The sequence below is a fragment of the Schistocerca americana genome, chromosome 9 (assembly GCF_021461395.2).
Source record: "Schistocerca americana isolate TAMUIC-IGC-003095 chromosome 9, iqSchAmer2.1, whole genome shotgun sequence".
Taxonomy (NCBI): Eukaryota; Metazoa; Arthropoda; class Insecta; order Orthoptera; family Acrididae; genus Schistocerca; species Schistocerca americana.
The window spans coordinates 108,811,047-108,824,716 of NC_060127.1; the positions used below are offsets into that span (position 1 = coordinate 108,811,047).

Sequence of the window (13,670 nt, forward strand, 5' to 3'; positions counted from 1 at the left end):
AGGTCCATCTCACTTTGAATCTCTGGAGTGCACATTAGTATACCTGTTTTACTTTGTAAATTTTTACATAGTGTTTATTGTTGTTTTCTGACATATTCTACACCCTGGACCTTCCTCCTGTGAGTCTATTAGAATAAAAAGTACATACAATCTAATTTAAACACTATTTTTTTTCTTAATTTCAATCCAACTAGCGATTATTAACTAAATGAAAAACTTTGTTAGCCTTGTTTCACAAACTTTATTATTATTGTGCAGCAAGACTTCAGATTATAAGCCCATTTTCTAGTACATAACTGATCCCAAAGATGAGAACCAAGAAAAGACAAACATGTCAACATTTTAAATCTATCAATTCTTGACTTAAACTCTAAAAGTTATCTGCATTGACAATTTTGAAAAATTACACATAGATTTACCAAACACATTAATGCATCATTTACAATGTGTATGACTAAAAATACACTACAGTAGAGCTGTGCACAGGAGTGGAACTTTTTGCTATGTGAACGAAGGCAAAAAGGTTCTTTTTCTATGTAGGAGCTGCAGTACTGTCTAAAAGGGGCAAATAATTGAAATGAGTTTGTTCATTCAATAATAAATATAGGGGATATACATATCTGTTTCTTTAATTTCTAAATTTCTAACTGAGTGAGCTTTGCTCTCTTTCTTTCATGTATCAAACCTCTACATCTATTGTATAGGAATTTTCAATTATGCAATGTTTGGCAAAGGAGGAATTTGGCTTCTTTAATCTTCAACTTCTACAGTGTTCTCTGCAGATTGACCTCCCAGTCTATCCAATTTAACAACACTGAAACTTTCAGAACAAGGTGATGATTATTATTATTATTATTATTATTATTATTTTAAACTGTTTTATGTTACCAGAACGGTTTGTGGTCTTAACCTAGAGAATCATGTTGGAAGCTTTTTCCAAAATTATAGGAGTATATATATTAAAAGTAATATTTCTTGTGAAACAAATTAAATCCATACTTAAACTGTGACCTACACCAGAATGATACAAGACAAAAATTACAATACCATGTAAACATATGTGATTGCAGTCTTTCTCGGCATATTCCACTGATGAATTCTTCTTAGGTTATCAGCCAATGTGGTGGCGTCATCTTGTCACAGCATTTCAATGAGTTTCACACCCATCAGTTTCTGGCGAAGTCATAAATTCTTTGAAACGTTGTGACAAGATGACGCCACCACTCGACTGATAACCCAAGAAGAATTCATCACCATGTAAATAGCCACAGAACACCTATATAGGAAAAAAATGCACTTCATACCTGGCTGAAGTTAGCCGGTGCCTTACTAAACAGTCTCACAGCCCTTTTTACTAGCAAATTAAAAGCCCAGCTAAAAAGAATTTTAACTGAAAATCCATTTTATTCCCTGGATGAGTTCTTTGTCTTTATGAAAAGTGTTTTGTAAGTATGCCAAGCTCACAGTTTTAAGAAATACACATGTGATAAAATCATAAAAAATATTTGTTAACACTGTCATTTGTATATTATCAAACGCAAAACTCATTAAAATGTTAAATTTATTGTTACACACATACCTTTAGTTTGTAATTTGTAAACTAATGTATTCAGAAGAATAATCTGTACAAGTCCAGAAACTATATTATTTCTAGGGATTGTATTCGATTATTCAGTGTTGAATAATAATAATAATATTAATTATTATTATTATTATTATTACTGAAATTGACCAGCTTTTTGTTTACCAAATTTTATAAACAGAAATTTTTGCATGGGAACAGAGAAAGGAGTTTAGTATGGATTAAAAAATAAAATCAAGTTGAAGTACACTGTTCACAAAAGCACATTTATTATATTCTTCAGTATCAGTGTAACATGTAACAAGATCATCATAACTGATTTGGAGTGCCTTCAATTGTCCTCTTTCCAGAAGTCCAGTTTCACAACAGGCAAATTTTTGCAGTCCGTCACCTGATTCCTTGAGAAACAAACAATATTTTTAATAACACTACCGAAACACACTTACATTTTAAATTTGAAAATTTACAGATATTACGCAGTGGTTGTGATATGTCTAGGCACTATAACAGTTTATACTTTACTCTTTAATGTGGATGCTTAATAATAGAAAAGAGCACGCTCTTTGGAATTTGAAGCTGTCAAGGATAAAATCCAAGAAGCAAAAGGTTATCTAGAACTTGTACAGAATTTGTAATAATTGAAGGACACAGAAGGGATGCAGCAGTGGAGAAAGGCATGAGCCAGCACTGTAGTCTATTCCTGTTGTTATTCATGCCACACATTGAATTAGCAGTAGAGGTTGAATAAGCAGCAGAGGAAAGGAAGGAGAAATATGGAAAAAGAATTTAAGTTTAGGTAGAAGAAATAAAACTCCCAAGGTTTTCTGATGACACTGTAAATCTGGTAGATATGGTGAAGGATTTGGAAGATCACTTTAACTGAGTGGACAGTGTCTTGAAAAGAGATTATAAGATTAACATCAACAAAAGTAAAACAAAGGTAATAAACTCTGGCACTGTTGAAGTAGTTAGATTAGGAAATGAGAAACTACAAGTGGTGTGCTAAGATTTGCTTTTTGGATGACAAAATAAGTGATTTTGGTCGAAATAAGGAGGATAAAATAAGTAAATTGGTAATAATAAGGAAAACATTTCTGAAAAAGAGATACATGTTAACATCTAATATAAATATGTATGTCAGGAAATCTTTTCTGAAAGTGTTTGTTTGAAATGTTGCCTTATGTGAAAGCAAAATGTGTTAGATAAATAGTAAAAACAAGATAAACATAGAATCCTAAAGATCAGTCTGTGAGGGTATAGTGTCCCCTCATCACAATGGATTCGCAGTATACATGATGGAGTGAGCTGAGCTTCGATAGTGCATTCATCAGCACTGCTTGGTAGCAGTTTTAAGGCTTTTATAATGTGACCGTGCTGCGATTGACCATTGCTTAACTTTCAGCATGGAAGCAATCAGTTGTAAATTGTGGTATGTAGATTGAAATGCTGAATGTAATCAATAGTTTGATGTTCAGTGAGTGTTTGAATAAATTATAATTTGTGACCTCTTAACTATCGATGTTATCACTTGGAACAGTCATTACAGTATCCCTGGAGGGATTATTTTATGAGATTCACTGTATGGAAAGTGTGTTGGAAAAGTATGGAGAGACTGTGATCTAATACCGCAGGGTCATTAAAAGTTAACAAGACACATTCTGAGGCATCAAGGAGTTGTCAGTTTGTTAAAGGATGACAGTGTGAAGTGTAAAAGTTGTAATGGGAGCCCAAGGCTTGTCAACAGTAATCAGCTTCAAGAGATAGTAGGCTGCATGAGTTATGCTGAGATGAAATTATTAGAACTAGGATTCAAGCTGTAGTTTGAAATAAACAAATGGAAGGAAAATACACATAAAATGTATGGAAAAATCAACTTACTTGCTGGAAACTAATTTGAAACTATTGGGCTGTATTCTTGTTATATTATCAGCATTATCACATAACAGTCTGGACATGGTTGCCTTTTTGATTTCATTGATCTGATCTGGAAACAAGGAAAACAAAAATAAATGTAATACAATGTTGTTTTCTGTTTATTAACACTTGCATGTGGTCAGTTATATTTTTCTGTTTATTAACACTTGTATGTATTAAATTATATCCCTGCCCTCCCTTCACTTCAGCATTTTTGTACTTAACATCTTCCCCCTCCTCCCCTTCCCCCACAAAAAAGAGAAACTCAGTATCTTTGTGTCTTATATACTTCATATATGTTTTCGCTTTTTGATTAATATTCAGCATTCATCTGAGCACTACTCAGTTGTTTTTTTCCCAGTGGTGGATAGCCTCCTACTTCATTGCCAATTTTGTTATTATCTAAACACAATCTTAATTGCGTTAAATTTTGACTTTTTGGTTGTTAACTGCAACACATGAGTTTGATATATGTTCAGATTCAGCCATTCTTCAGATTCTTGCCCAAGTCTTGATTATACCCATAAACTTGTTTGTGTGTTTGATTTGTCAGGCAAATTATAGCACATATATAAATGACAGAATGGTGTCACACAAAGTCAAAGAAGTTCATCGAATGTGTAGTGTAGTGAGACAGAGATCTCTGTCTGTGGCAAATTAATCATAAAAATAATAACTGTCACCAGAAGGAACAAGTTATGTATCCAAAATTTATAGAAAAACTGAAGGAAATAAAGCTTTCATTCAACAGACTGTAAGTTCCAAAATAACAGTATTGAAATCAGTTATAAGAGGACTTTTCTCATAACAATACCTTCCATCTCAATCAATGGAGGAAATAGCTAAATGGGATAGAAATATAATGTCACCGAGCATTCATAAATAATTATAGTAATTTAGGAGTACCCTGAGATAAGTGCAACAAATTAACATGGGAATATGCTTGACTTTTCTTCAGACATTTCTTTATGCTACATAACCCTTTTTTCCCAACAACATTCAAAATGGTCTTGGCTCAAAATGGTCTTGGCTTGTCAGAACTAAATCAAGTCTTTTAAGCACGCAGAGGTATCATTGGAAGATGCTGAATTATCAAGTACCATTATGTCTATATCAAGTGAGGGCACTACCAGTAAAGAAAATACAGTTTCTCTCGCTCACCAGAGACTAGCCAGCCATCAAATTTAAGCCTGAATGGCCACAGGCTCTCTCTCAATCTTTCAAGTTTACTGATGCTATGTTCTAATATCAACCATTGCTTCTCTAGACAACAGACGCTTGCTGGTAACAAATTAGGCTGCTTGTAATGCTATGCATTTTCACTATGCTTGTGTGCGAGATTGCTAGAGTGTATTTATGCTTCAGCACCTATGAACTGGTATACCTACTCAGCTATGTGAAATAAATCCACCACCACCTTATAAATTTCCTCACACCTGTGTTTCCTATATCCAGTTTAACCAGTGCGGGTTAGTTGTGTGAATGCTTTTAATTTTCTCGTGACTCAGAAAAAATATTTAAGTGTGAGTAGTTGATTTTTGTTTCATGTTGCATTGTACTTATGGAAATGTAATAAATAACTGTTGTCATATAACAGTGAGGTAAAAGCCAAGTAATGCTAGATCATCATCAGTTGAGTCTGTGATTAGCCAATATACTGACACATCACATCAACTGTGACTGACTGCCTCTAGCTGGCTTAAGTCTGTATGCAGAAAGAAAAAAAAAAAAAAAAAAAAAAAAAACACACACACACACACACACACACACACACACACACACACACACACACAGCTTAGAACTACAATGTATTGTCTGGAGGTAAATAAATGGAAATGTCGTGTGGCTAGGGCCTCCCGTCGGGTAGACCGTTCGCCTGGTGCAGGTCTTTCGATTTGACGCCACTTCGGCGACCTGCACGTCGATGGGGATGAAATGATGATGATTAGGACAACACAACACCCAGTCCCTGAGCGGAGAAAATTTCCGACCCAGCCGGGAATCGAACCTGTCTGGAGGTGAAGGACTTAGTAGTGTGTTAAGTGAAGTAGGTGAGAGGAATGTGGGGGAGAGTGGAGAGGTGGTACAATGGTACGCAATGAAATAGGAAAATACGAGATTTGGTTTAGGGGCAGGGGGTGGTTGCTGGATTTAACAGAAGTGAGAAATTTTGGAGCAAGCACATTCTATCAAACAGGAGTTCCAATTTGTTGAAGAAGACTTTAAAGGACTCATGTTTTTCATTTATTTTGAAAATTTCTATAATGAATGGTAAATCATTTTATTCAAAAATTATTTCAGGGTTTTCACCAAATGGAGATACAATCTCAGTGCTTAGGAGTGCTGTATTTAGGCAAACCACTAGGAAGTATTCATGTTCCAGTCTCCCTTCCCCCATCATTTGCCTAAACTGAAAATGGGAAACTACAGAAAACCATTTTCAAGACTGCCGACGGATGGATTCAAATCAACTCGCCTCCCAGATTCAGGGATTGCTAGCTTAGTGGCTTAACATGCAAAGCAACCTCAAATTGGTGGAGAATTTGGAAAAAACTTGTTGTTGTACATTATTTAAAATAAAATGAGTCACAACAAAAGATTGAATTCTGACATTGTAAGTTTTTTGTTTAATTGTGCATGTTTAGTTATTTGATAGTGCATGAATGCATGTATATTTAAAGATTTAATTGTGCATGTAATTGCTGGCTTCATTTATGGGTAGGCTTGTAGGGTGCAGTCGGACAAACTCAAGCAGCCCGCTTAAAAAAAAAAAAAAAAAAAAAAAAGATCTAGAAATGAATGCGCTTTCATCACATAGCCCTTCTGCTCTGTTTTGTATTGGAACTGGTTTTCATAACTGAGTACCACCCAGATGAGCAGATTGGGCGATACTTTGCCATTTGGGATACTAATGATAAAATTTTGAGCAAATTTTTGAAAGAAATGCATTCATCGCCGTTTAGGTGATATTTTTGTTGATCGAAGTGATTTTTGGGTGATACAGACAGATTCAGGTGTATTTTTATGCACCAATTTTAATTTAACGATATTCATAACGATGTTTGCCATTCCACTGCCTTTTAACGTACTGGAATATTGCAGCCACAAAACTCTACTGGCCTCTAAATAACAGCTCCAGTGCTATCATCAAACTGCTGTAAATAGAGTTAGGCTATTATAGTAGTGCATACATATTTTTAACTTGATATAACGCTAAATCAAAATAACTTTTCCTAGACTTTCTTGTTACAAACTTATCCCAAATTGTAAACTACCACATCAACAAAAAGCACATGAAAAACAAATGGTAGCTCTTATATTAAATTCAACTGCAAGTAAGAACTGAACTGATTAACAAAACAATTGACTTGAGGCTAGTTCAATAACTGGACTCTGCTAAAATAGCAACGGGCGATAGCCGATAGTGCTGTGGATGTATACGTAGTTTAAATCTATCATTGGCCTTGCTGGCTAATGATAGTGCACACCCCTTGTCGTATGACTGAAAATCAAAATATATTTCAGTTTCACTACACAGCAACTAGGTCGTACATAATTTCCTTTAGGTCAGGGCTTCACAACATACGTGCTCGCGGAGCAAGCTGTGAGCAGCAAGGCGCGAGCATGGAGCAGCGCGAGCTCGCTACCCCCACTACCGGACCAGAGCGGAGAGTGAGGAAAGTCACGTGGGGCAAACAACAGCTGCCGCCAGTCAATGTAAATCCGCGGCCACCTGCAGGGATATCACCCACGAATTATTACTGCAACAAATGAAACAAATAAAGGAGAATGTACACGTGCCACATAATTTTATTAGCTTAGTGTATGCCTCTACATTCGCATTAATTTGTGAACTGTTACACAATAAAAGGTGTCACTGAAGTGTGGGATTCTCGGTAATCTTGTACTTTTTGCCCTTTACAATTGCGTCTATGTTCGGAGTAATTGTTCTTGTGCATTTTAGGCGCAGCGTGCAGTTTAAATTTCGATCAGACAATGCGTTTCTCAGGCGCGTCTTGTTACATTTCACTGTAGAGAACAGTTGTTTACAAACATACGTGGAACTGAACATTGATATTATTGTAGCCGCCAGTTTGTGCAAACGAGGAAATCTATCCTGAGGGAAGTGTCTGTAGAATTCCAAAATGTTTTTCTTGTTCTGAAATTTGTCTCTGTATTCTCTGTCACACTGCAGGTCAATAATTTCTTGCTGCAACTCAGGACGAATCTCTTAAATATTCGCTGAATATGGAGAGAGCAGATCACAATCACTGTCTAGTGCTGTCAGATCTTGAAAGCACTGATCAACTAAACTATGTGAATAACGTTCAGTCTTTGTGAACATCTTGCATGGATGATAATTTAGGAAAATGAGCTAGGTTTCCTGTTTCCAGCTGACTCACCCAAAGTGTCAATTTCATTTTAAAAGCTCGTATTCGATTTATGAAATGAGTAATTAGGAGATCTTTACCTTGTAGTAAAATGTTCAAAGCATTCAGATGGCTAGTTAAATCTGCTACGAATGCGAGATCACATTCAAACGTGCGCGCGCATTTCCCCTCCCTCCCTACTCCGCGACCTTGCACCTGCTCGCGTGCAAGTGCCTGAGCAGACGCGAGTACTCGTGCTCAAAACCGGCTAGTTGTTAAGCCCTGCTTTAGGTTATAGGGCGGGTACAGATCTGCTGGACTCCCCCTTTGGCTATGCCCTTGCATGGAGGCATTAGTGTAGGTGTTGATTAATAATCAGACGTCTGAGCTAGAGTTAAGTGGTGGGGGGCTGTTGGACTTGCAGTAGTGACTCCCAGTGCTGGAACATCTTTCTCAAGATTGGCTATGGTTGTGATGATGGTGTTCTTTGAATGAGAGCATCCTACAGACATTCATTCTGATTTAACTCTGGAGAGTGAGCTGGTCATTATTTATGCATAATGTCCTCATACTGCAAATACTCATTGAACAGGCGAGTCCTGTGTTATTGGGCATTAACCTCCAACAGATTATACCCAGATATGCACACTTTTGGAAGAGGCGCACGCACCACTGGTCGATGTCATCACTACGGAGCACAACTGTCACATTAGCCTAAAGAAATGTAAATAGTAGAATGCATACTCCCAATGTGATGGTCTTTTGGACAAAAGCACTGATGGCAGTTACACAGGTACCCACATGGCAATGTTTATGCTAACCTGTTGATGGACCACCTAAAGAAATCCTTCCTATCTATTCAATAACCAACATTCTGGTTTTCATTTATTGAACATATCTTTAATTGCAACCATGGCAATGATTGCAACCATGGAAATGATGACCCCTGCTCTTTCCTCCTAAACCACATCATCTATTCCCTAAGTTGCTTCACCTCCTTCCTCTCAGTTCAGCATGTTGTTTTTCTAGACGCTGCTCCCTGCTTCTTAGAGTTCCCCGTACAAATGCATCTATATCAGATGCACCAACCACCAACAGTATTTTTTTTAAACAGCTGTCATCCAATTGACATAATAAAGTGCCGCCCCTACAGGATTGACACACATGGCCACTGCATCTACATCAGTAAGTACACATTATCCAAATTTGCTTATAACCTTGTTAAAGTCTCTGGTGCCGTACTTCCTATGGTGTTAACAAACCCGATTTAACTATGAATCAGTCACTGAGCAGTACTCCTCCTATCACTTACACCTGGAGAACCTCAACCACATCCTTCATCAGGGTTTCAACTACCCTCTTAATTCTCTGAGATGCCATCTCCTAACTCAGTCCTGTGATTGGCATTTCCTACTCTATAAAGACGGTGCTACATATAGCAAACCAGAATTTGTAGAAACTAATATGTTCTCTAATATCAAATTTCTGTATTTAATTCAGTTACCAGTTTCAATCTTTATGATCATCATCAGATTCATAAAATATGTGTATATTTATGAGTAAGAGCAATATAGTATACTACAACAGTATTATTAGTAGTAGTGATTCATATGACCCGAGAAGCATCTGACAAATAACGTACCTGTTTCCTTAACACTTAGAATGGAACATCTATCTGACAGGTGGATACAGTTTATGTTTGTTCTGCCAGAGATGCTGAAAATCACCCTATGGTTCTACATAGCTACAGGCATCTCATTTGGTACATAGTTGTACTGTAATGGAGGTCACGTGTCTAACAGCATTGATTTACTGAACAAAACTTGCTTTCATTCCAGACCAACACCACCTCCCAGGTGGGTGTTCTGAGTAAGTGCACATATTCACCTGCCTCAAAGACTGATGTTCCTGAACTCACAGTGGTGCCTCACAGGCAGATAATCCAACTTACTCTTTTTTAAGTTCTTTTTCATGGCATTTTCAGGTGTTTGACTACTGTACAGCTAAATTTGTTTCAGTGAGTTTGCTTAGAGGAATTTGGAGGGAATAACTGTGCGTGTAACATCACACGTACCAAATTATTTACTTTTAAACGCAGTTTCAGTTCTTTTTAGTGCGTTTCTCATTCTTTATAAACTACAATTTTACTGATTCAAAATGTATTCTGTACATAGGTATGTACTTCACACAGTAACAATTTTGATTTAATTTATTATGATTCATTCATTTCACCATTGTTTCTTGGTTGTTTACTAGTTTGTGAAGACAGGTAGCTCTTTTTACAACTCTTTTCATCACTTACATTCCACAAGGAAGTCCTGACAAATACTGGTTCCTAAATCAGGCTGGAAAAATACCTGAAAATGTCTCTAACAAAAGCAGATGAATTATGCAGATGATGGATGAGATGTTTTATGAAGACTGACTCTGAAGTTGACTCCAGTGATTCATATGCTCCTGATGAAATTGTTCTATCAATGGTACTGCGCGATAGAGTCTCAGACATATCAAAAAATGAGCTGGATAGAAATATTTTTTATGAAAATGGTTCAAATGGTTCTGAGCACTATGGGACTTAACATCTGAGGTCATCAGTCCCCTATAACTTAGATCTACTTAAACGTAACTAACCTAAAGACATCACACACATCCATGCCCGAGGCAGAATTCGAACCTGCGAGCGTAGCGGTCACTCGGTTCCAGACTGAAGCGCCTAGAACCGCTCAGGCACACTGGCCGGCTTTTGTTTTTTTATTTTATTTATTTATTTTTTATTGTATGAAGACAATGCAAGTACTACTACTGAAGTTGACCAACATTACCCAATGGAAAAAGTGAGCAATCTCAGTTCTGATGATAATGTGCTAGATATGATAAAGATGGAATGTGACATTATAGATTTCCCATGAGTTCCATATTCCTCTCTTAGTTTATCTTTGGACTACTGAAGCTATTTTCTTCAGCTAAAATATTGTACAAGACTGATAAAACATTTTTAAGAATGACGGATTTTCATTGTGAAACTGAACAAAAAATTAAACTCTTTGAATATTAACACTTCTTCATTAATTTTAAATTTTCAGGTAAATTCCAATATTTAACACTGGCTTAATACATGTCAGAAAAATCAATATTTGCACTACAGGTGGATGTTCCTACTCGCTACCCACCTCCCAGGTGGATATTCTAACACCCTGTCCACCTCCCAGATGGACGTTCCCCAGAATACAGTGTAAAACGATGTCCCTACCTAAGTGTTAAACTCGTAACTTATGCTAAAAGCTGGAGATAAAATAATACCCGTGGTTGGAATCATTACAAGATATAAACACATGATAATAATGAGATCAACACTCATAGCCCATGATGCAGGCTGGCTGCTAGCACACTTTGCTTATAGCTGCAGTACAAACAGCTGTGGGTACTTAGCTGCTAAGTGCTGCTGTCTAAGCACAGTTTACAATGGCTTCTTATAGAGCGAGGAATGGGATTTAAAGATTCTATGTAAGCCATAGTAAGATGAGTTAAAGATGTAATGAAAATGGAGTTGGAACATAAAATTGGGTCCACAGTGAGATATTAGTTGGAATTACGAATGTTATTTCTTGATAAGTGTCTATAACATTAGTACATTATGAACTTAGCTGAAAGCAGCATACTAGGGGGAAAGAAAACCACCACAGGTGCAATGAGCTCGTGAAAATGGTGCCATGAATATGCGAACACTCTAAAAAAGAAATGGCATGTATATTTGCAACCGAGAAGTGGGAAATTTGGGGTCAGGGATAGAAATAAGAATGGACAGAGTCAGGAAAGCAGGATGTGCAAGAACTACAACAGTCTATCATACGGTGGAAAATAAGTGTCTGGGTTGAATTCATTTTGTTCATTTAGAATTTTATCAGATGGTATTCTTCTTTTAAATTTTTTGCATCTTCCTGGCTGTGTTTTCTCGAGCCTGTTGTGTCTGCAGCTTCTTGCATGTCTCGATGAACTACTTTCATCCAATTTCGTAGTGTACCATGTACGTCATAGGAACCTATAGGGTGTCCGTGCTAAACATACAATAATATAAAACATAATAACTTGAGACGTAATAGAGATACAATTTGTTTCTAAAAGTGTGGTAAGTCAAAATGATTTCCGTGTTTGCTTGCAGCAGTTGGCACTGCTTTCACATGCACATAATTGCTTTGTTGATGTAAATGTGTGTTGGTAGCTATGCAGACTCTACACAGAAGGTGTTCTGTGTGCTTCCTCTCAAGGAACTTAAGTCTTTTACACAGGTACAACATTGTTTCTGATATGATTACGGATTGCAACTGAGTGATGATGTTCCCATTTACATAACAATCACAAAATGGGACAAGTGGCTTCAGGAAACCGAGAGTTTGCTTTCAGTGTCGGGCCACCATACCAAGCCTGTCCTTCCAGTGGAGCTGCAAGTCAATCCAGCTAGCAAGTAGGCAGTTTCAGTTAACTCATATGACAGTACACAATGTCACCCATGAAAATGTTGCCTCTACAGGCATACAAACAGCAGATTCATCACAAAATCAAGCCTGAGGAGAGGCCACAATGGAAAACATTCAAAGAGACAGTTCTGGTAAAAATAGATAAAAATGAGGCATTGCTCAGTTTCATCTGTTCCTTGGACGAGGCTACAGTCCACACTTCTGTCATGGTAAATATGCGCAACTGTCACGTGTGGGGAACTGAATCCCCCCTGTAACGATAGAGTGTGAACATGACTCTCCAAAAGTGGATGTGTGGTGTGGATTGTTGAAGGACAGGGTTATAGGCCTATTCTATTTCACGGAGCCTACAGTTAATCCAACATGTGTGCAGACGTGTTGGAGCTGTATGCTGTGCTCCAGCCTCCTCATGGTGTGATCTGTCAACAAGGTGGTACATCATGCTATTTTGTGAACGCTGTGAGGGATTTCTTGGAATAGGAGTTCTCAGATCGCTGGACTGGGAGAGGTGGTCTGTCGATTGCTTGGCCCCTAGAAGCCCAGAAATTACAACACTTGATTTTTTTCTGTGGGAGTTTGTCAAGAATCAAGTGCACCAGACATCAGTTCGTGATCTACCAGATGTCTGCCTTCTCACTCGTGCAGCTGTTGTTCCTGCAAAGCTGCAAAACACTTGAAGAGAACTGGACTGGAGATTACATGTTGTCATGCCACAAGGCACATATGTTGAGATGTATTAGGTGTGTAAAAAACATTTTTAGTTACCATACTTGTGAAAACATGTTGTAAATAAATACCTGAATTACTTCAAGTTATTCCATTTTATGCTATTATATGTTTAAATCAGACACTCTGTATTTGACAGCTGGTATTTTTAATTTTAACTAATATCTTACTGTGAACTGAATTTTATACTCCAGCTCTATTTTAATCACATTTTTAACTCAGCCTATTTTGGCTTGTGTAGAATCTTATACATCCTGTCACTGCACTTACAGTGAGCAGCACATACTGGCCCAGCCACCTCGGCTGTTGGTATAACAGCTGTAAGCAAAGTGTGCTAATAGTCACCCTACATTTTGGCCATGAATGTTCAGCTCATTATTGTCATGTTTTTATCTCTTGTAACAATTCCAATTGTGACTAAACATTTTATGTGCTTCTATTCCTAAGTTTAATGAGACAAGTATGGCATTTGTCAGATGCTTCAAGAAAAGTCTTTCCTTCTTTCCTGGCCACTAAGCCTCCCCTGAACTGGAGTTCTGGCTGACTTTTCCTCCGAACTGTACCCCTTTTCCTAAACCTCTCCAGTCCTTTTCCTTCTCCCCT

At 37.3% G+C, this 13,670-nt stretch overlaps 1 protein-coding gene across 1 annotated transcript in view; it reads right to left on the minus strand.

The window, feature by feature from the left end:
* Positions 1-1,821: 1,821 nt before the first annotated feature.
* LOC124551013 (peroxidase-like) overlaps positions 1,822-13,670 on the minus strand; it is a 199,080-nt gene continuing 187,231 nt past the window's right edge. The window contains exons 13-14 of the mRNA XM_047125858.1: positions 3,461-3,566; positions 1,822-1,980 (exon numbers count right to left, since the gene is read on the minus strand). Coding sequence (XP_046981814.1) covers positions 1,914-1,980; positions 3,461-3,566 — 173 coding nt within the window. The 3' untranslated portion in view covers positions 1,822-1,913. The remainder of the gene's footprint in view (positions 1,981-3,460; positions 3,567-13,670) is intronic.